Below are 22,597 nucleotides of genomic sequence, written 5' to 3'. Positions count from 1 at the left end.
TGAGCGCCCAGCAGAGCCAGGAGCTGCTCCAGAGAGACGGCGCTCTCTGCAGGTGAGAGAGTGTGCCTGCTGGACACTGGGCTGTGTCTCCTGTCTCTGTCTCTCTCCTGTGTGTCCTGAGCTGAGCGCCCAGCAGCGCCAGGAGCTGCTCCAGAGAGACGGCGCTCTCTGCAGGTGAGAGAGTGTGCCTGCTGGACACTGGGCTGTGTCTCCTGTCTCTGTCTCTCTCCTGTGTGTCCTGAGCTGAGCGCCCAGCAGAGCCAGGAGCTGCTCCAGAGAGACGGCGCTCTCTGCAGGTGAGAGAGTGTGCCTGCTGGACACTGGGCTGTGTCTCCTGTCTCTGTCTCTCCTGTCTCCTGTCTCTGTCTCTCCTGTCTCCTGTCTCTGTCTCTCTCCTGTGTGTCCTGAGCTGAGCGCCCAGCAGAGCCAGGAGCTGCTCCAGAGAGACGGCGCTCTCTGCAGGTGAGAGAGTGTGCCTGCTGGACACTGGGCTGTGTCTCCTGTCTCTGTCTCTCCTGTCTCCTGTCTCTGTCTCTCTCCTGTGTGTCCTGAGCTGAGCGCCCAGCAGCGCCAGGAGCTGCTCCAGAGAGACGGCGCTCTCTGCAGGTGAGAGAGTGTGCCTGCTGGACACTGGGCTGTCTCTCCTGTCTCTGTCTCTCCTGTCTCCTGTCTCCTGTCTCTGTCTCTCTCCTGTGTGTCCTGAGCTGAGCGCCCAGCAGAGCCAGGAGCTGCTCCAGAGAGACGGCGCTCTCTGCAGGTGAGAGAGTGTGCCTGCTGGACACTGGGCTGTGTCTCCTGTCTCTGTCTCTCCTGTGTGTCCTGAGCTGAGCGCCCAGCAGAGCCAGGAGCTGCTCCAGAGAGACGGCGCTCTCTGCAGGTGAGAGAGTGTGCCTGCTGGACACTGGGCTGTGTCTCCTGTCTCTGTCTCTCCTGTCTCCTGTCTCTGTCTCTCCTGTGTGTCCTGAGCTGAGCGCCCAGCAGAGCCAGGAGCTGCTCCAGAGAGACGGCGCTCTCTGCAGGTGAGAGAGTGTGCCTGCTGGACACTGGGCTGTGTCTCCTGTCTCTGTCTCTCCTGTCTCCTGTCTCTGTCTCTCTCCTGTGTGTCCTGAGCTGAGCGCCCAGCAGAGCCAGGAGCTGCTCCAGAGAGACGGCGCTCTCTGCAGGTGAGAGAGTGTGCCTGCTGGACACTGGGCTGTGTCTCCTGTCTCTGTCTCTCCTGTCTCCTGTCTCTGTCTCTCTCCTGTGTGTCCTGAGCTGAGCGCCCAGCAGAGCCAGGAGCTGCTCCAGAGAGACGGCGCTCTCTGCAGGTGAGAGAGTGTGCCTGGTGGACACTGGGCTGTGTCTCCTGTCTCTGTCTCTCCTGTCTCCTGTCTCTGTCTCTCTCCTGTGTGTCCTGAGCTGAGCGCCCAGCAGAGCCAGGAGCTGCTCCAGAGAGACGGCGCTCTCTGCAGGTGAGAGAGTGTGCCTGCTGGACACTGGGCTGTGTCTCCTGTCTCTGTCTCTCCTGTCTCCTGTCTCTGTCTCTCTCCTGTGTGTCCTGAGCTGAGCGCCCAGCAGAGCCAGGAGCTGCTCCAGAGAGACGGCGCTCTCTGCAGGTGAGAGAGTGTGCCTGCTGGACACTGGGCTGTGTCTCCTGTCTCTGTCTCTCCTGTGTGTCCTGAGCTGAGCGCCCAGCAGAGCCAGGAGCTGCTCCAGAGAGACGGCGCTCTCTGCAGGTGAGAGAGTGTGCCTGCTGGACACTGGGCTGTGTCTCCTGTCTCTGTCTCTCTCCTGTGTGTCCTGAGCTGAGCGCCCAGCAGAACCAGGAGCTGCTCCAGAGAGACGGCGCTCTCTGCAGGTGAGAGAGTGTGCCTGCTGGACACTGGGCTGTGTCTCCTGTCTCTGTCTCTCCTGTCTCCTGTCTCTGTCTCTCTCCTGTGTGTCCTGAGCTGAGCGCCCAGCAGAGCCAGGAGCTGCTCCAGAGAGACGGCGCTCTCTGCAGGTGAGAGAGTGTGCCTGCTGGACACTGGGCTGTGTCTCCTGTCTCTGTCTCTCCTGTCTCCTGTCTCTGTCTCTCTCCTGTGTGTCCTGAGCTGAGCGCCCAGCAGAGCCAGGAGCTGCTCCAGAGAGACGGCGCTCTCTGCAGGTGAGAGAGTGTGCCTGCTGGACACTGGGCTGTGTCTCCTGTCTCTGTCTCTCCTGTCTCCTGTCTCTGTCTCTCTCCTGTGTGTCCTGAGCTGAGCGCCCAGCAGAGCCAGGAGCTGCTCCAGAGAGACGGCGCTCTCTGCAGGTGAGAGAGTGTGCCTGCTGGACACTGGGCTGTGTCTCCTGTCTCTGTCTCTCCTGTCTCCTGTCTCTGTCTCTCTCCTGTGTGTCCTGAGCTGAGCGCCCAGCAGCGCCAGGAGCTGCTCCAGAGAGACGGTGCTCTCTGCAGGTGAGAGAGTGTGCCTGCTGGACACTGGGCTGTGTCTCCTGTCTCTGTCTCTCCTGTCTCCTGTCTCTGTCTCTCTCCTGTGTGTCCTGAGCTGAGCGCCCAGCAGCGCCAGGAGCTGCTCCAGAGAGACGGCGCTCTCTGCAGGTGAGAGAGTGTGCCTGCTGGACACTGGGCTGTGTCTCCTGTCTCTGTCTCTCTCCTGTGTGTCCTGAGCTGAGCGCCCAGCAGAGCCAGGAGCTGCTCCAGAGAGACGGCGCTCTCTGCAGGTGAGAGAGTGTGCCTGCTGGACACTGGGCTGTGTCTCCTGTCTCTGTCTCTCCTGTCTCCTGTCTCTGTCTCTCTCCTGTGTGTCCTGAGCTGAGCGCCCAGCAGCGCCAGGAGCTGCTCCAGAGAGACGGCGCTCTCTGCAGGTGAGAGAGTGTGCCTGCTGGACACTGGGCTGTGTCTCCTGTCTCTGTCTCTCCTGTGTGTCCTGAGCTGAGCGCCCAGCAGAGCCAGGAGCTGCTCCAGAGAGACGGCGCTCTCTGCAGGTGAGAGAGTGTGCCTGCTGGACACTGGGCTGTGTCTCCTGTCTCTGTCTCTCCTGTCTCCTGTCTCTGTCTCTCCTGTGTGTCCTGAGCTGAGCGCCCAGCAGAGCCAGGAGCTGCTCCAGAGAGACGGCGCTCTCTGCAGGTGAGAGAGTGTGCCTGCTGGACACTGGGCTGTGTCTCCTGTCTCTGTCTCTCCTGTCTCCTGTCTCTGTCTCTCTCCTGTGTGTCCTGAGCTGAGCGCCCAGCAGAGCCAGGAGCTGCTCCAGAGAGACGGCGCTCTCTGCAGGTGAGAGAGTGTGCCTGCTGGACACTGGGCTGTGTCTCCTGTCTCTGTCTCTCCTGTCTCCTGTCTCTGTCTCTCTCCTGTGTGTCCTGAGCTGAGCGCCCAGCAGAGCCAGGAGCTGCTCCAGAGAGACGGCGCTCTCTGCAGGTGAGAGAGTGTGCCTGCTGGACACTGGGCTGTGTCTCCTGTCTCTGTCTCTCCTGTCTCCTGTCTCTGTCTCTCTCCTGTGTGTCCTGAGCTGAGCGCCCAGCAGAGCCAGGAGCTGCTCCAGAGAGACGGCGCTCTCTGCAGGTGAGAGAGTGTGCCTGCTGGACACTGGCTGTGTCTCCTGTCTCTGTCTCTCCTGTTTCCTGTCTCTTCTGTGTCTGAGCTGAGCGCCCAGCAGAGCCAGGAGCTGCTCCAGAGAGACGGCGCTCTCTGCAGGTGAGAGAGTGTGCCTGCTGGACACTGGGCTGTGTCTCCTGTCTCTGTCTCTTGTCCTCCTGTGTGTCCTGAGCTGAGCGCCCAGCAGAGCCAGGAGCTGCTCCAGAGAGACGGCGCTCTCTGCAGGTGAGAGAGTGTGCCTGCTGGACACTGGGCTGTGTCTCCTGTCTCTGTCTCTCCTGTCTCCTGTCTCTGTCTCTCTCCTGTGTGTCCTGAGCTGAGCGCCCAGCAGAGCCAGGAGCTGCTCCAGAGAGACGGCGCTCTCTGCAGGTGAGAGAGTGTGCCTGCTGGACACTGGGCTGTGTCTCCTGTCTCTGTCTCTCCTGTCTCCTGTCTCTGTCTCTCTCCTGTGTGTCCTGAGCTGAGCGCCCAGCAGAGCCAGGAGCTGCTCCAGAGAGACGGCGCTCTCTGCAGGTGAGAGAGTGTGCCTGCTGGACACTGGGCTGTGTCTCCTGTCTCTGTCTCTCCTGTCTCCTGTCTCTGTCTCTCTCCTGTGTGTCCTGAGCTGAGCGCCCAGCAGCGCCAGGAGCTGCTCCAGAGAGACGGCGCTCTCTGCAGGTGAGAGAGTGTGCCTGCTGGACACTGGGCTGTGTCTCCTGTCTCCCCGTCCTCAGGCTGCAGCAGAAGCTGGAAGAGGTCCAGTCTGAGCTGAGCCGGGCCAGGCAGGAGCAGGACAGGCTGCAGGCCCAGCAGGAGGCGCTGACGCAGGAGAGAGACCGGGCTGAGGCCGAGCTGAGCCGGGCCAGGCAGGAGCAGGACAGGGCGCTGGCACAGGTGGGGCTCTACACAGAGAGGGGTGGAAGGGGGGAACAAGCTGATACCCTGGCTTCTCTCCAGACACAGCTGGGTGAGCTCCTCCAGTCAGGACAGGAGGCTCTACTGTACACAGAGAGGGGCGGGAGGGGGGAACAAGCTGATACCCTGGCTTCTCTCCAGACACAGCTGGGTGAGCTCCTCCAGTCAGGACAGGAGGCTCTACTGTACACAGAGAGGGGTGGGAGGGGGGAACAAGCCGATACCCTGGCTTCTCTCCAGACACAGCTGGGTGAGCTCCTCCAGTCAGGACAGGGGGCTCTACTGTACACAGAGAGAGGCGGGAGGGGGGAACAAGCCGATACCCTGGCTTCTCTCCAGACACAGCTGGGTGAGCTCCTCCAGTCAGGACAGGAGGCTCTACTGTACACAGAGAGGGGCGGGAGGGGGGAACAAGCTGATACCCTGGCTTCTCTCCAGACACAGCTGGGTGAGCTCCTCCAGTCAGGACAGGAGGCTCTACTGTACACAGAGAGGGGTGGGAGGGGGGAACAAGCCGAGACCCTGGCTTCTCTCCAGACACAGCTGGGTGAGCTCCTCCAGTCAGGACAGGAGGCTCTACTGTACACAGAGAGGGGCGGGAGGGGGGAACAAGCTGATACCCTGGCTTCTCTCCAGACACAGCTGGGTGAGCTCCTCCAGTCAGGACAGGAGGCTCTACTGTACACAGAGAGGGGTGGGAGGGGGGAACAAGCCGATACCCTGGCTTCTCTCCAGACACAGCTGGGTGAGCTCCTCCAGTCAGGACAGGAGGCTCTACTGTACACAGAGAGGGGTGGGAGGGGGGAACAAGCCGAGACCCTGGCTTCTCTCCAGACACAGCTGGGTGAGCTCCTCCAGTCAGGACAGGAGGCGCTACTGTACACAGAGAGGGGTGGGAGGGGGGAACAAGCCGATACCCTGGCTTCTCTCCAGACACAGCTGGGTGAGCTCCTCCAGTCAGGACAGGAGGCTCTACTGTACACAGAGAGGGGTGGGAGGAGGGAACAAGCTGCCCAGCCCTGTTGCTGAGGCCGGTGTGTCTCCAGGTGAGGGGCAGGCGGCCGGGGTGCCCCAGCGCTCCTGCCCACTGCCTGCCTGTCTGCTGTCTCCCCCAGCTGGAGTCCCTGAGGCTCGACGGCGCCGCCCTGCAGGCCGCCCTCAGCACCGCGGCGCAGGACAGCTCCCAGCTCAGGGCCCAGCTGCTGCAGGCCCAGCAGGAGAGGGAGCAGCTGGAGGCGCAGCTGAGGTACAGGGGTACAGGGGTCACAGTGTGGCTGAGGTACAGGGGTACAGGGGTCACAGTGTGGCTGAGGTACAGGGGTCACTGATGCTGAGGTACAGCTGAGGTACAGTGGTCACTGATTTTGAGGTACAGGGGTACAGGGTTCACAGTGAGGCTGAGGTACAGGGGTACAGGGGTCACAGTGTGGCTGAGGCACAGCTGAGGTACAGGGGTACAGGGTTCACAGTGAGGCTGAGGTACAGGGGTACAGGGGTCACAGTGAGGCTGAGGCACAGCTGAGGTACAGGGGTCACAGTGATGCTGAGGTACAGGGGTCACAGTGTGGTTGAGGCACAGCTGAGGTACAGGGGTCACAGTGAGGCTGAGGCACAGCTGAGGTACAGGGGTCACAGTGTGGCTGAGGTACAGGGGTACAGGGGTCACAGTGAGGCTGAGGCACAGCTGAGGTACAGGGGTCACAGTGATGCTGAGGTACAGGGGTTACAGTGATGCTGAGGTACAGGGGTCACAGTGTGGTTGAGGTACAGGGGTCACAGTGTGGTTGAGGTACAGGGGTCACAGTCAGGCTGAGGCACAGCTGAGGTACAGGGGTCACAGTGAGGCTGAGGTACAGGGGTTACAGTGATGCTGAGGTACAGGGGTCACAGTGTGGTTGAGGTACAGGGGTCACAGTGTGGTTGAGGTACAGGGGTCACAGTCAGGCTGAGGCACAGCTGAGGTACAGGGGTCACAGTGAGGCTGAGGTACAGGGGTTACAGTGATGCTGAGGTACAGGGGTCACAGTGTGGTTGAGGTACAGGGGTCACAGTCAGGCTGAGGCACAGCTGAGGTACAGGGGTCACAGTGTGGTTGAGGTACAGGGGTCACAGTGAGGCTGTGGTACAGGGTTCACAGTGAGGCTGAGGTACAGGGGTACAGGGGTCACAGTGTGGCTGAGGCACAGCTGAGGTACAGGGGTCACAGTGAGGCTGAGGCACAGCTGAGGTACAGGGGTCACAGTGTGGTTGAGGTACAGGGGTCACAGTGAGGCTGAGGTACAGGGGTCACAGTGAGGCTGAGGCACAGCTGAGGTACAGGGGTCACAGTGAGGCTGAGGTACAGGGGTACAGGGGTCACAGTGAGGCTGAGGCACAGCTGAGGTACAGGGGTCACAGTGAGGCTGAGGTACAGGGGTACAGGGGTCACAGTGAGGCTGAGGCACAGCTGAGGTACAGGGGTCACAGTGTGGTTGAGGTACAGGGGTCACAGTGAGGCTGAGGTACAGGGGTCACAGTCAGGCTGAGGCACAGCTGAGGTACAGGGGTCACAGTGAGGCTGAGGTACAGGGGTTACAGTGATGCTGAGGTACAGGGGTCACAGTGTGGTTGAGGTACAGGGGTCACAGTGAGGCTGTGGTACAGGGTTCACAGTGAGGCTGAGGTACAGGGGTACAGGGGTCACAGTGTGGCTGAGGCACAGCTGAGGTACAGGGGTCACAGTGAGGCTGAGGCACAGCTGAGGTACAGGGGTACAGGGTTCACAGTGAGGCTGAGGTACAGGGGTACAGGGGTCACAGTGAGGCTGAGGCACAGCTGAGGTACAGGGGTCACAGTGTGGCTGAGGTACAGGGGTACAGGGGTCACAGTGAGGCTGAGGCACAGCTGAGGTACAGGGGTCACAGTGATGCTGAGGTACAGGGGTCACAGTGTGGTTGAGGTACAGGGGTCACAGTCAGGCTGAGGCACAGCTGAGGTACAGGGGTCACAGTGAGGCTGAGGTACAGGGGTTACAGTGATGCTGAGGTACAGGGGTCACAGTGTGGTTGAGGTACAGGGGTCACAGTGTGGTTGAGGTACAGGGGTCACAGTCAGGCTGAGGCACAGCTGAGGTACAGGGGTCACAGTGAGGCTGAGGTACAGGGGTTACAGTGATGCTGAGGTACAGGGGTCACAGTGTGGTTGAGGTACAGGGGTCACAGTGTGGTTGAGGTACAGGGGTCACAGTCAGGCTGAGGCACAGCTGAGGTACAGGGGTCACAGTGAGGCTGAGGTACAGGGGTCACAGTGTGGTTGAGGTACAGGGGTCACAGTGAGGCTGTGGTACAGGGGTCACAGTGATGCTGTGGTACAGGGGTGCGGGTGCAGGGTGAAAGGGCAGTGGTGGAATATTGCAGTATGGAGGTGAAAGGTGAAAGGTCAGGGTGTTTTGGGTGAAGGGTCGTAGTGAGAGGTCAGGGTGCGCTGTGTTGCAGGGAGACCGGGGAGGCCCTGCAGGAGCAGACAGCCGCTGTGCAGGCCCTGAGGAGGTACATCGGAGAGCAGAACCCCGACTCTGAGCAGGACAGGGGACACCCCTCCACCACCCTGAAGGTACAGCGTGTGTGTGTGTGTGTGTTACTGTGAGTGTTACTCTCTCTGTCTCTGTCTCTCTCTGTCCAGAGGCTGCAGGAGGAGAAGGACACTCTGTGTGTGTGTGTGTGACAGTGAGTGTTACTCTCTCTGTCTCTGTCTGTCCAGAGGCTGCAGGAGGAGAAGGACACTCTGTGTGTGTGTGTGTGTGTGTGTGTGACAGTGAGTGTTACTCTCTCTGTCTCTGTCTCTCTCTGTCCAGAGGCTGCAGGAGGAGAAGGACACTCTGTGTGTGTGTGTGTGTGTGTGTGTGTTACTGTGAGTGTTACTCTCTCTGTCTCTGTCTCTCTCTGTCCAGAGGCTGCAGGAGGAGAAGGACACTCTGTGTGTGTGTGTGTGACAGTGAGTGTTACTCTCTCTGTCTCTGTCTGTCCAGAGGCTGCAGGAGGAGAAGGACACTCTGTGTGTGTGTGTGTGTGTGTGTGTGTGTGTGTGTGTGTGTGACAGTGAGTGTTACTCTCTCTGTCTCTGTCTCTCTCTGTCCAGAGGCTGCAGGAGGAGAAGGACACTCTGGTGTGTGTGTGTGTGTGTGTGTGTGTGTGTGTGTGTGTGTTACTGTGAGTGTTACTCTCTCTGTCTCTGTCTCTCTCTGTCCAGAGGCTGCAGGAGGAGAAGGACACTCTGTGTGTGTGTGTGTGTGTGTGTGTGTTACTGTGAGTGTTACTCTCTCTGTCTCTGTCTCTCTCTGTCCAGAGGCTGCAGGAGGAGAAGGACACTCTGTGTGTGTGTGTGTGACAGTGAGTGTTACTCTCTCTGTCTCTGTCTGTCCAGAGGCTGCAGGAGGAGAAGGACACTCTGTGTGTGTGTGTGTGTGTGTGTGTGTGTGTGACAGTGAGTGTTACTCTCTCTGTCTCTGTCTGTCCAGAGGCTGCAGGAGGAGAAGGACACTCTGTGTGTGTGTGTGTGTGTGTGTGTGTGTGTGTACTGTGAGTGTTACTCTCTCTGTCTCTGTCTCTCTCTGTCCAGAGGCTGCAGGAGGAGAAGGACACTCTGTGTGTGTGTGTGTGTGTGTGTGTGTGTGTTACTGTGAGTGTTACTCTCTCTGTCTCTGTCTCTCTCTGTCCAGAGGCTGCAGGAGGAGAAGGACACTCTGTGTGTGTGTGTGTGTGTGTGTGTGTGTGACAGTGAGTGTTACTCTCTCTGTCTCTGTCTCTCTCTGTCCAGAGGCTGCAGGAGGAGAAGGACACTCTGTGTGTGTGTGTGTGTGTGTGTGTGTGTGTGTGTGTTACTGTGAGTGTTACTCTCTCTGTCTCTGTCTCTCTCTGTCCAGAGGCTGCAGGAGGAGAAGGACACTCTGTGTGTGTGTGTGTGTGTGTGTTACTGTGAGTGTTACTCTCTCTGTCTCTGTCTCTCTCTGTCCAGAGGCTGCAGGAGGAGAAGGACACTCTGTGTGTGTGTGTGTGACAGTGAGTGTTACTCTCTCTGTCTCTGTCTGTCCAGAGGCTGCAGGAGGAGAAGGACACTCTGTGTGTGTGTGTGTGTGTGTGTGTGTGTGTGACAGTGAGTGTTACTCTCTCTGTCTCTGTCTGTCCAGAGGCTGCAGGAGGAGAAGGACACTCTGTGTGTGTGTGTGTGTGTGTGTGTGTGTGTTACTGTGAGTGTTACTCTCTCTGTCTCTGTCTCTCTCTGTCCAGAGGCTGCAGGAGGAGAAGGACACTCTGTGTGTGTGTGTGTGTGTGTTACTGTGAGTGTTACTCTCTCTGTCTCTGTCTCTCTCTGTCCAGAGGCTGCAGGAGGAGAAGGACACTCTGTGTGTGTGTGTGTGTGTGTGTGTGTGTGACAGTGAGTGTTACTCTCTCTGTCTCTGTCTCTCTCTGTCCAGAGGCTGCAGGAGGAGAAGGACACTCTGTGTGTGTGTGTGTGTGTGTTACTGTGAGTGTTACTCTCTCTGTCTCTGTCTCTCTCTGTCCAGAGGCTGCAGGAGGAGAAGGACACTCTGTGTGTGTGTGTGTGTGAGACAGTGAGTGTTACTCTCTCTGTCTCTGTCTCTCTCTGTCCAGAGGCTGCAGGAGGAGAAGGACACTCTGAGCCTCACTGCGGAGCTGCTGAAGGTTCGACTGGAGTCCCTCAGCGATGTTCTGGCCCTGCAGGAGGCCGAGCTGGGCGAGCAGGTGAGCTCAGGCCCGGTTCTGACCCATCCTGGAACACCAGAGCCCCGTCCACGCCTACCGACCCCTGTCCCTGATCTGTCTCCTGTCTCCTCTGTCCCTGCCCAGCTGCAGTCCCAGCCCCAGCGCTGTGTCTCCTGTCTCCTCTGTCCCTGCCCAGCTGCAGTCCCAGCCCCAGCGCTGTGTCCCTGATCTGTCTCCTGTCTCCTCTGTCCCTGCCCAGCTGCAGTCCCAGCCCCAGCCCCGTCTCTCTGATGTGTCTCCTGTCTCCTCTATCCCTGATGTGTCTCCTGTCTCCTCTGTCCCTGCCCAGCTGCAGTCCCAGCCCCAGCCCCGTCTCTCTGATGTGTCTCCTGTCTCCTCTATCCCTGATCTGTCTCCTGTCTCCTCTGTCCCTGCCCAGCTGCAGTCCCAGCCCCAGCGCTGTGTCTCCTGTCTCCTCTGTCCCTGCCCAGCTGCAGTCCCAGCCCCAGCGCTGTGTCTCCTGTCTCCTCTGTCCCTGCCCAGCTGCAGTCCCAGCCCCAGCGCTGTGTCCCTGATCTGTCTCCTGTCTCCTCTGTCCCTGCCCAGCTGCAGTCCCAGCCCCAGCCCCGTCTCTCTGATGTGTCTCCTGTCTCCTCTATCCCTGATGTGTCTCCTGTCTCCTCTGTCCCTGCCCAGCTGCAGTCCCAGCCCCAGCGCTGTGTCTCCTGTCTCCTCTGTCCCTGCCCAGCTGCAGTCCCAGCCCCAGCGCTGTGTCTCCTGTCTCCTCTGTCCCTGCCCAGCTGCAGTCCCAGCCCCAGCGCTGTGTCCCTGATCTGTCTCCTGTCTCCTCTGTCCCTGCCCAGCTGCAGTCCCAGCCCCAGCCCCGTCTCTCTGATGTGTCTCCTGTCTCCTCTATCCCTGATGTGTCTCCTGTCTCCTCTGTCCCTGCCCAGCTGCAGTCCCAGCCCCAGCGCTGTGTCTCCTGTCTCCTCTGTCCCTGCCCAGCTGCAGTCCCAGCCCCAGCGCTGTGTCTCCTGTCTCCTCTGTCCCTGCCCAGCTGCAGTCCCAGCCCCAGCGCTGTGTCCCTGATGTGTCTCCTGTCTCCTCTGTCCCTGCCCAGCTGCAGTCCCAGCCCCAGCGCTGTGTCCCTGATCTGTCTCCTGTCTCCTCTGTCCCTGCCCAGCTGCAGTCCCAGCCCCAGCGCTGTCTCTCTGATGTGTCTCCTGTCTCCTCTATCCCTGATGTGTCTCCTGTCTCCTCTGTCCCTGCCCAGCTGCAGTCCCAGCCCCAGCCCCGTCTCTCTGATGTGTCTCCTGTCTCCTCTATCCCTGATGTGTCTCCTGTCTCCTCTGTCCCTGCCCAGCTGCAGTCCCAGCCCCAGCCCCGTCTCTCTGATGTGTCTCCTGTCTCCTCTATCCCTGATGTCTCCTGTCTCCTCTGTCCCTGCCCAGCTGCAGTCCCAGCCCCAGCGCTGTGTCTCCTGTCTCCTCTGTCCCTGCCCAGCTGCAGTCCCAGCCCCAGCGCTGTGTCTCCTGTCTCCTCTGTCCCTGCCCAGCTGCAGTCCCAGCCCCAGCGCTGTGTCCCTGATGTGTCTCCTGTCTCCTCTGTCCCTGCCCAGCTGCAGTCCCAGCCCCAGCGCTGTGTCCCTGATCTGTCTCCTGTCTCCTCTGTCCCTGCCCAGCTGCAGTCCCAGCCCCAGCGCTGTCTCTCTGATGTGTCTCCTGTCTCCTCTATCCCTGATGTGTCTCCTGTCTCCTCTGTCCCTGCCCAGCTGCAGTCCCAGCCCCAGCCCCGTCTCTCTGATGTGTCTCCTGACTCCTCTATCCCTGATGTGTCTCCTGTCTCCTCTGTCCCTGCCCAGCTGCAGTCCCAGCCCCAGCGCTGTGTCTCCTGTCTCCTCTGTCCCTGCCCAGCTGCAGTCCCAGCCCCAGCGCTGTGTCCCTGATCTGTCTCCTGTCTCCTCTGTCCCTGCCCAGCTGCAGTCCCAGCCCCAGCGCTGTCTCTCTGATGTGTCTCCTGTCTCCTCTATCCCTGATGTGTCTCCTGTCTCCTCTGTCCCTGCCCAGCTGCAGTCCCAGCCCCAGCCCCGTCTCTCTGATGTGTCTCCTGACTCCTCTATCCCTGATGTGTCTCCTGTCTCCTCTGTCCCTGCCCAGCTGCAGTCCCAGCCCCAGCGCTGTGTCTCCTGTCTCCTCTGTCCCTGCCCAGCTGCAGTCCCAGCCCCAGCGCTGTGTCCCTGATCTGTCTCCTGTCTCCTCTGTCCCTGCCCAGCTGCAGTCCCAGCCCCAGCGCTGTGTCCCTGATCTGTCTCCTGTCTCCTCTGTCCCTGCCCAGCTGCAGTCCCAGCCCCAGCGCTGTGTCTCCTGTCTCCTCTGTCCCTGCCCAGCTGCAGTCCCAGCCCCAGCGCTGTGTCCCTGATGTGTCTCCTGTCTCCTCTGTCCCTGCCCAGCTGCAGTCCCAGCCCCAGCGCTGTGTCCCTGATCTGTCTCCTGTCTCCTCTGTCCCTGCCCAGCTGCAGTCCCAGCCCCAGCGCTGTGTCCCTGATGTGTCTCCTGTCTCCTCTGTCCCTGCCCAGCTGCAGTCCCAGCCCCAGCGCTGTGTCTCCTGTCTCCTCTGTCCCTGCCCAGCTGCAGTCCCAGCCCCAGCGCTGTGTCCCTGATCTGTCTCCTGTCTCCTCTGTCCCTGCCCAGCTGCAGTCCCAGCCCCAGCCCCGTCTCTCTGATGTGTCTCCTGTCTCCTCTGTCCCTGCCCAGCTGCAGTCCCAGCCCCAGCGCTGTGTCCCTGATGTGTCTCCTGTCTCCTCTGTCCCTGCCCAGCTGCAGTCCCAGCCCCAGCCCCGTCTCTCTGATGTGTCTCCTGACTCCTCTATCCCTGATGTGTCTCCTGTCTCCTCTGTCCCTGCCCAGCTGCAGTCCCAGCCCCAGCGCTGTGTCTCCTGTCTCCTCTGTCCCTGCCCAGCTGCAGTCCCAGCCCCAGCGCTGTGTCCCTGATGTGTCTCCTGTCTCCTCTGTCCCTGCCCAGCTGCAGTCCCAGCCCCAGCGCTGTGTCTCCTGTCTCCTCTGTCCCTGCCCAGCTGCAGTCCCAGCCCCAGCGCTGTGTCCCTGATGTGTCTCCTGTCTCCTCTGTCCCTGCCCAGCTGCAGTCCCAGCCCCAGCGCTGTGTCCCTGATGTGTCTCCTGTCTCCTCTGTCCCTGCCCAGCTGCAGTCCCAGCCCCAGCGCTGTGTCCCTGATGTGTCTCCTGTCTCCTCTGTCCCTGCCCAGCTGCAGTCCCAGCCCCAGCGCTGTGTCCCTGATGTGTCTCCTGTCTCCTCTGTCCCTGCCCAGCTGCAGTCCCAGCCCCAGCGCTGTGTCCCTGATGTGTCTCCTGTCTCCTCTGTCCCTGCCCAGCTGCAGTCCCAGCCCCAGCGCTGTGTCCCTGATGTGTCTCCTGTCTCCTCTGTCCCTGCCCAGCTGCAGTCCCAGCCCCAGCGCTGTGTCTCCTCCAGTCAGGGTGCAGCTGTGTTGAGGCGCTGGAGAGAGAAGGTTTTCCAGCTGCTGGTCCGTCTCCGGTCTCAGGAGCTGGAGAGGAGAGGAGAGGAGCAGCAGGTCAACAGCCAGGTGAGTGTGTGAGTGAGTGTGTGTGTGTGTGTGTGACTATGTGTCTCTCTGTGCAGCTCTGTACTCTGCAGCAGGAAGTGAAGGCAGAGAGACAGAGGGCCAGTCTTCTCCAGCACAGCCTGCAGGACGTGTGTGTGTGTGTGTGACTGTGTCTCTCTCTGTGCAGCTCTGTACTCTGCAGCAGGAAGTGAAGGCAGAGAGACAGAGGGCCAGTCTTCTCCAGTACAGCCTGCAGGACGTGTGTGTGTGTGTGTGTGTGTGTGAGTGTGTGAGTGTGTGAGTGTGTGAGTGTGACTATGTGTCTCTCTGTGCAGCTCTGTACTCTGCAGCAGGAAGTGAAGGCAGAGAGACAGAGGGCCAGTCTTCTCCAGTACAGCCTGCAGGACGTGTGTGTGTGTGTGTGACTATGTGTCTGTCTGTGCAGCTCTGTACTCTGCAGCAGGAAGTGAAGGCAGAGAGACAGAGGGCCAGTCTTCTCCAGCACAGCCTGCAGGACGTGTGTGTGAGTGTGTGTGTATGTGTATGTGTATGTGTATGTGTGTGTGTGTGTGACTGTGTCTCTCTCTGTGCAGCTCTGTACTCTGCAGCATGAAGTGAAGGCAGAGAGACAGAGGGCCAGTCTTCTCCAGTACAGCCTGCAGGACGTGTGTGTGTGTGTGTGTGAGACTATGTGTCTCTCTGTGCAGCTCTGTACTCTGCAGCAGGAAGTGAAGGCAGAGAGACAGAGGGCCAGTCTTCTCCAGCACAGCCTGCAGGACGTGTGTGTGTGTGAGTGTGTGTGTGACTATGTGTCTGTCTGTGCAGCTCTGTACTCTGCAGCAGGAAGTGAAGGCAGAGAGACAGAGGGCCAGTCTTCTCCAGCACAGCCTGCAGGACGTGTGTGTGTGTGTGTGACTATGTGTCTCTCTGTGCAGCTCTGTACTCTGCAGCAGGAAGTGAAGGCAGAGAGACAGAGGGCCAGTCTTCTCCAGCACAGCCTGCAGGACGTGTGTGTGTGTGAGTGTGTGAGTGTGTGAGTGTGTGAGTGTGCGAGTGTGTGAGTGTGTGTGTGTGTGTGTGTGTGTGTGTGTGACTATGTGTCTCTCTGTGCAGCTCTGTACTCTGCAGCAGGAAGTGAAGGCAGAGAGACAGAGGGCCAGTCTTCTCCTGCACAGCCTTCAGGACGTGTGTGTGTGTGTGTGTGAGACTATGTGTCTGTCTGTGCAGCTCTGTACTCTGCAGCAGGAAGTGAAGGCAGAGAGACAGAGGGCCAGTCTTCTCCAGTACAGCCTGCAGGACGTGTGTGTGTGTGTGTGAGACTATGTGTCTGTCTGTGCAGCTCTGTACTCTGCAGCAGGAAGTGAAGGCAGAGAGACAGAGGGCCAGTCTTCTCCAGCACAGCCTGCAGGACGTGTGTGTGTGTGTGTCTCTCTGTGCAGCTCTGTACTCTGCAGCAGGAAGTGAAGGCAGAGAGACAGAGGGCCAGTCTTCTCCAGCACAGCCTGCAGGACGTGTGTGTGTGTGTGTGTGTGTGAGTGTGTGTGTGTGTGAGTGTGTGTGTGTGTGTGTTACTGTGAGTGTTACTCTCTCTGTCTCTGTCTCTCTCTGTCCAGAGGCTGCAGGAGGAGAAGGACACTCTGTGTGTGTGTGTGTGTGTGACTATGTGTCTGTCTGTGCAGCTCTGTACTCTGCAGCAGGAAGTGAAGGCAGAGAGACAGAGGGCCAGTCTTCTCCAGCACAGCCTGCAGGACGTGTGTGTGTGTGTGTGTGACTATGTGTCTCTCTGTGCAGCTCTGTACTCTGCAGCAGGAAGTGAAGGCAGAGAGACAGAGGGCCAGTCTTCTCCAGTACAGCCTGCAGGACGTGTGTGTGTGTGTGTGTGTGACTATGTGTCTGTCTGTGCAGCTCTGTACTCTGCAGCAGGAAGTGAAGGCAGAGAGACAGAGGGCCAGTCTTCTCCAGCACAGCCTGCAGGACGTGTGTGTGAGTGTGTGTGTGTGTGTGAGACTATGTGTCTGTCTGTGCAGCTCTGTACTCTGCAGCAGGAAGTGAAGGCAGAGAGACAGAGGGCCAGTCTTCTCCAGCACAGCCTGCAGGACGTGTGTGTGTGTGTGTGAGTGTGTGAGTGTGTGAGTGTGTGAGTGTGTGAGTGAGTGTGTGTGTGTGTGTGTGTGTGTGACTATGTGTCTGTCTGTGCAGCTCTGTACTCTGCAGCAGGAAGTGAAGGCAGAGAGACAGAGGGCCAGTCTTCTCCAGCACAGCCTGCAGGACGTGTGTGTGTGTGTGTGAGACTATGTGTCTGTCTGTGCAGCTCTGTACTCTGCAGCAGGAAGTGAAGGCAGAGAGACAGAGGGCCAGTCTTCTCCAGCACAGCCTGCAGGACGTGTGTGTGTGTGTGTCTCTCTGTGCAGCTCTGTACTCTGCAGCAGGAAGTGAAGGCAGAGAGACAGAGGGCCAGTCTTCTCCAGTACAGCCTGCAGGACGTGTGTGTGTGTGTGAGTGTGTGAGTGTGTGTGTGTGTGTGTGACTATGTGTCTGTCTGTGCAGCTCTGTACTCTGCAGCAGGAAGTGAAGGCAGAGAGACAGAGGGCCAGTCTTCTCCAGCACAGCCTGCAGGACGTGTGTGTGTGTGTGTGAGACTATGTGTCTGTCTGTGCAGCTCTGTACTCTGCAGCAGGAAGTGAAGGCAGAGAGACAGAGGGCCAGTCTTCTCCAGCACAGCCTGCAGGACGTGTGTGTGTGTGTGTGTGACTATGTGTCTGTCTGTGCAGCTCTGTACTCTGCAGCAGGAAGTGAAGGCAGAGAGACAGAGGGCCAGTCTTCTCCAGCACAGCCTGCAGGACGTGTGTGTGTGTGTGTGACTGTGTCTCTCTCTGTGCAGCTCTGTACTCTGCAGCAGGAAGTGAAGGCAGAGAGACAGAGGGCCAGTCTTCTCCAGCACAGCCTGCAGGACGTGTGTGTGTGTGTGTGAGACTATGTGTCTCTCTCTGTGCAGCTCTGTACTCTGCAGCAGGAAGTGAAGGCAGAGAGACAGAGGGCCAGTCTTCTCCAGTACAGCCTGCAGGACCGCGGAGCCCAGCTGGAGATGGAGCGACTGGGGAGAGAGGTGGGTCAGGGGTCGGAGGTCGGAGGTCGGGCCGGTCCGAGCAGTCAGCACAGGTGGAGCTATTTCTCTGTGGTTCTGCTGTGTCTCCCAATGCTTCACAGACAGCCGAGAGAGAGCTGGCGCGGGTTCGAGAGGAGAGCCAGCACCTGCAGGAGCAGAGGCAGCAGGCAGAGGGCGCCCTGGTGCAGCTGAGGGAGGCACTGAGCAGGTGGGGCAACAACAACACAGCTGGGCAGCTTGTTCCCCCCTCCCACCCCTCTCTGTGTACAGCAGAGCCTCCTGTCCTGACTGGAGGAGCTCACCCAGCTGTGTCTGGAGAGAAGCCAGGGTATCGGCTTGTTCCCCCCTCTCACCCCTCTCTGTGTACAGTAGAGCCTCCTGTCCTGACTGGAGGAGCTCACCCAGCTGTGTCTGGAGAGAAGCCAGGGTATCAGCTTGTTCCCCCCTCCCGCCCCTCTCTGTGTACAGTAGAGCCTCCTGTCCTGACTGGAGGAGCTCACCCAGCTGTGTCTGGAGAGAAGCCAGGGTCTCGGCTTGTTCCCCCCTCCCACCCCTCTCTGTGTACAGTAGCGCCTCCTGTCCTGACTGGAGGAGCTCACCCAGCTGTGTCTGGAGAGAAGCCAGGGTATCGGCTTGTTCCCCCCTCCTGCCCCCCTCTGTGTACAGTAGAGCCTCCTGTCCTGACTGGAGGAGCTCACCCAGCTGTGTCTGGAGAGAAGCCAGGGTCTCGGCTTGTTCCCCCCTCCCGCCCCTCTCTGTGTACAGTAGCGCCTCCTGTCCTGACTGGAGGAGCTCACCCAGCTGTGTCTGGAGAGAAGCCAGGGTATCACCTTGTTCCCCCCTCCCACCCCTCTCTGTGTACAGTAGAGCCTCCTGTCCTGACTGGAGGAGCTCACCCAGCTGTGTCTGGAGAGAAGCCAGGGTATCACCTTGTTCCCCCCTCCCACCTCTCTCAGTGTAGCCGTTGTGTCTCCTGCAGGTTCGAGCAGGTGTTTGAGGAGCGCAGTGCGGCGCTGCAGGCGGCCGAGTCTGGTCTGCTGGGCCTGGGGCGGCGCGTGGCCTTCGCCAGCCGCCGGCTGGACACACTGCAGGGTAGGGGGCCGGGGGGCCGGGGGGCCGGGGGGGGGTCTGCGCGCGGGCAGCACGGTGATCTGGGCTCGTCTCTCTCGCCCCCCAGGGCTGCTGAAGAGGAGGGAGGCTCTGCTGAAGGTCCAGAGGAAGAGAGAGGCGTCAGATCCTCAGTGTGAGCCGGGCAGGTCAGCACCCTGACTGACCACAGCCCTGACTGACCACAGTCTGACTGACCACACCCCTGAATGACCACCCCCCTGACACTGACCACACCCCTGACTGACCACCCCCCTGACACTGACCACCCCCCCGACACTGACGCTGACCACACCCCTGACTGACCACAGTCTGACTGACCACACCCCCTCGACACTGACCACCCCCCCGACACTGACCACACCCCTGACTGACCAGCCCCCCGACACTGACCACCCCCCCGACACTGACGCTGACCACACCCCTGACTGACCACAGTCTGACTGACCACACCCCCTCGACACTGACCACCCCCCCGACACTGACCACACCCCTGACTGACCAGCCCCCCGACACTGACCACACTCTAACACTGACCACACCCCTGATACACAACACCCCTGACTGACCACAGCCCTGTCCTATCTCAGACTGTCCTATCAGTGTCACTGTACTGTAGTGTGTATATATAATATTCTCTCTCTCAGACTGTCCTATCAGTGTCACTGTACTGTAGTGTATATATAATATTCTCTCTCTCAGACTGTCCTATCAGTGTCACTGTACTGTAGTGTGTATATATAATATTCTCTCTCTCAGACTGTCCTATCAGTGTCACTGTACTGTAGTGTGTATATATAATATTCTCTCTCAGACTGTCCTATCAGTGTCACTGTACTGTAGTATATATATAATATTCTCTCTCAGACTGTCCTATCAGTGTCACTGTACTGTAGTGTATATATAATATTCTCTCTCAGACTGTCCTATCAGTGTCACTGTACTGTAGTGTGTATATATAATATTCTCTCTCTCAGACTGTCCTATCAGTGTCACTGTACTGTAGTGTGTATATATAATATTCTCTCTCAGACTGTCCTATCAGTGTCACTGTACTGTAGTGTATATATAATATTCTCTCTCAGACTGTCCTATCAGTGTCACTGTACTGTAGTGTGTATATATAATATTCTCTCTCAGACTGTCCTATCAGTGTCACTGTACTGTAGTGTATATATATAATATTCTCTCTCTCAGACTGTCCTATCAGTGTCACTGTACTGTAGTGTGTATATATAATATTCTCTCTCAGACTGTCCTATCAGTGTCACTGTACTGTAGTGTGTATATATAATATTCTCTCTCAGACTGTCCTATCAGTGTCACTGTACTGTAGTGTGTATATATAATATTCTCTCTCTCAGACTGTCCTATCAGTGTCACTGTACTGTAGTGTGTATATATAATATTCTCTCTCAGACTGTCCTATCAGTGTCACTGTACTGTAGTGTATATATATTCTCTCTCTCAGACTGTCCTATCAGTGTCACTGTACTGTAGTGTGTATATATAATATTCTCTCTCTCAGACTGTCCTATCAGTGTCACTGTACTGTAGTGTGTATATATAATATTCTCTCTCTCAGACTGTCCTATCAGTGTCACTGTACTGTAGTGTATATATAATATTCTCTCTCTCAGACTGTCCTATCAGTGTCACTGTACTGTAGTGTATATATAATATTATCTCTCAGACTGTCCTATCAGTGTCACTGTACTGTAGTATATATATAATATTCTCTCTCTCAGACTGTCCTATCAGTGTCACTGTACTGTAGTGTGTATATATAATATTCTCTCTCAGACTGTCCTATCAGTGTCACTGTACTGTAGTGTGTATATATAATATTCTCTCTCTCAGACTGTCCTATCAGTGTCACTGTACTGTAGTGTGTATATATAATATTCTCTCTCAGACTGTCCTATCAGTGTCACTGTACTGTAGTATATATATAATATTCTCTCTCTCAGACTGTCCTATCAGTGTCACTGTACTGTAGTGTGTATATATAATATTCTCTCTCAGACTGTCCTATCAGTGTCACTGTACTGTAGTGTATATATATAATATTCTCTCTCAGACTGTCCTATCAGTGTCACTGTACTGTAGTGTGTATATATAATATTCTCTCTCTCAGACTGTCCTATCAGTGTCACTGTACTGTAGTGTATATATATAATATTCTCTCTCTCAGACTGTCCTATCAGTGTCACTGTACTGTAGTGTATATATAATATTCTCTCTCTCAGACTGTCCTATCAGTGTCACTGTACTGTAGTGTGTATATATAATATTCTCTCTCAGACTGTCCTATCAGTGTCACTGTACTGTAGTGTATATATATAATATTCTCTCTCAGACTGTCCTATCAGTGTCACTGTACTGTAGTGTGTATATAATATTCTCTCTCTCAGACTGTCCTATCAGTGTCACTGTACTGTAGTGTGTATATATAATATTCTCTCTCTCAGACTGTCCTATCAGTGTCACTGTACTGTAGTGTGTATATATAATATTCTCTCTCAGACTGTCCTATCAGTGTCACTGTACTGTAGTGTGTATATAATATTCTCTCTCTCAGACTGTCCTATCAGTGTCACTGTACTGTAGTGTATATATAATATTCTCTCTCTCAGACTGTCCTATCAGTGTCACTGTACTGTAGTGTGTATATATAATATTCTCTCTCAGACTGTCCTATCAGTGTCACTGTACTGTAGTGTATATATATAATATTCTCTCTCAGACTGTCCTATCAGTGTCACTGTACTGTAGTGTGTATATAATATTCTCTCTCTCAGACTGTCCTATCAGTGTCACTGTACTGTAGTGTGTATATATAATATTCTCTCTCAGACTGTCCCATCAGTGTCACTGTACTGTAGTGTGTATATAATATTCTCTCTCTCAGACTGTCCTATCAGTGTCACTGTACTGTAGTGTATATATAATATTCTCTCTCAGACTGTCCTATCAGTGTCACTGTACTGTAGTGTGTATATATAATATTCTCTCTCTCAGACTGTCCTATCAGTGTCACTGTACTGTAGTGTGTATATATAATATTCTCTCTCAGACTGTCCTATCAGTGTCACTGTACTGTAGTGTATATATAATATTCTCTCTCTCAGACTGTCCTATCAGTGTCACTGTACTGTAGTGTATATATATAATATTCTCTCTCTCAGACTGTCCTATCAGTGTCACTGTACTGTAGTGTGTATATATAATATTCTCTCTCAGACTGTCCTATCAGTGTCACTGTACTGTAGTGTATATATAATATTCTCTCTCTCAGACTGTCCTATCAGTGTCACTGTACTGTAGTGTATATATAATATTCTCTCTCTCAGACTGTCCTATCAGTGTCACTGTACTGTAGTGTGTATATATAATATTCTCTCTCAGACTGTCCTATCAGTGTCACTGTACTGTAGTGTGTATATATAATATTCTCTCTCAGACTGTCCTATCAGTGTCACTGTACTGTAGTGTGTATATATATAATATTCTCTCTCTCAGACTGTCCTATCAGTGTCACTGTACTGTAGTGTATATATAATATTCTCTCTCAGACTGTCCTATCAGTGTCACTGTACTGTAGTGTATATATAATATTCTCTCTCTCAGACTGTCCTATCAGCAGCTCCAGGCTGAGCTCAGTCTTGCAGTGCAGGAGAGGGAAGAGCTGAGAGTGGAGCTCAGACGAACTCCAGAGCTCATCGAGGCAGCGCTGAGCCAGAGCACACAGCCCTGTGAGTCTGTCTGTGTGTCTGTGTCTGTCTGCCTGTCTGTCTGTGTGACACCTGCCTGTCTGTCTGTGTGTCTGTGTCTGTCTGCCTGTCTTTCTGTGTGACACCTGTCTGCCTGCCTGTCTATCTGTGTGACACCTGTCTGTCTGCCTGTCTGTCTGTGTGACACCTGTCTGTCTGCCTGCTTGTCTGTGACACCTGCCTGTCTGCCTGCCTGTCTGTGTGACACCTGTCTGTCTGTGTGTCTGTGTCTGTCTGCCTGCCTGTCTGTGTGACACCTGTCTGCCTGCTTGTCTGTGACACCTGCCTGTCTGCCTGTCTGTCTGTGTGACACCTGTCTGCCTGCCTGCCTGTCTGTGTGACACCTGTCTGCCTGCCTGTCTGTGTGACACCTGTCTGTCTGTGTGTCTGTGTCTGTCTGCCTGCCTGTCTGTGTGACACCTGCCTGCCTGTCTGCCTGTCTGTGTGACACCTGTCTGCCTGCCTGGCTGTGTGACACCTGCCTGTGTGACACCTGTCTGCCTGTCTGTGTGACACCTGTCTGTCTGTGTGTCTGTCTGTCTGCCTGCCTGTCTGTGTGACACCTGCCTGCCTGCCTGTCTGTCTGTGTGACACCTGTCTGCCTGCCTGCCTGTCTGTCTGTGTGACACCTGTCTGTCTGTCTGCTTGTCTGTGTGACACCTGTCTGTCTGCCTGTCTGTGTGACACCTGCCTGCCTGCCTGTCTGTCTGTGTGACACCTGTCTGCCTGCCTGCCTGTCTGTCTGTGTGACACCTGCCTGTCTGCCTGCCTGTCTGTGTGACACCTGCCTGTGTGACACCTGTCTGCCTGTCTGTGTGACACCTGTCTGTCTGTCTACTTGTCTGTGTGACACGTCTGTCTGCCTGTCTGTGTGACACCTGTCTGTCT

The 22,597-nt window shown here is 56.6% G+C and overlaps 1 protein-coding gene across 1 annotated transcript in view; it reads left to right on the top strand.

The window, feature by feature from the left end:
• The window catches only part of LOC148806036 (coiled-coil alpha-helical rod protein 1-like), a gene marked incomplete at its 5' end in the record, with an annotated part of 38,766 nt that overhangs the window by 4,187 nt on the left and 11,982 nt on the right, over nucleotides 1-22,597 (top strand). The window contains 10 exons of the mRNA XM_088909679.1: nucleotides 4,264-4,423; nucleotides 5,560-5,690; nucleotides 7,918-8,035; nucleotides 10,075-10,185; nucleotides 13,598-13,744; nucleotides 16,719-16,829; nucleotides 16,931-17,037; nucleotides 17,809-17,921; nucleotides 18,007-18,085; nucleotides 21,567-21,691. Of these exons, the coding sequence (XP_088765805.1) occupies nucleotides 4,264-4,423; nucleotides 5,560-5,690; nucleotides 7,918-8,035; nucleotides 10,075-10,185; nucleotides 13,598-13,744; nucleotides 16,719-16,829; nucleotides 16,931-17,037; nucleotides 17,809-17,921; nucleotides 18,007-18,085; nucleotides 21,567-21,691 (1,202 nt within the window). The remainder of the gene's footprint in view (nucleotides 1-4,263; nucleotides 4,424-5,559; nucleotides 5,691-7,917; nucleotides 8,036-10,074; nucleotides 10,186-13,597; nucleotides 13,745-16,718; nucleotides 16,830-16,930; nucleotides 17,038-17,808; nucleotides 17,922-18,006; nucleotides 18,086-21,566; nucleotides 21,692-22,597) is intronic.

The sequence above is a fragment of the Atractosteus spatula genome, unplaced genomic scaffold, assembly GCF_055471065.1.
Source record: "Atractosteus spatula isolate fAtrSpa1 unplaced genomic scaffold, fAtrSpa1.hap1 Scaffold_60, whole genome shotgun sequence".
Taxonomy (NCBI): domain Eukaryota; kingdom Metazoa; phylum Chordata; class Actinopteri; order Semionotiformes; family Lepisosteidae; genus Atractosteus; species Atractosteus spatula.
Note: the sequence above shows the minus strand (reverse complement) of the source record. Positions and strands in the feature narration are given on the sequence as shown.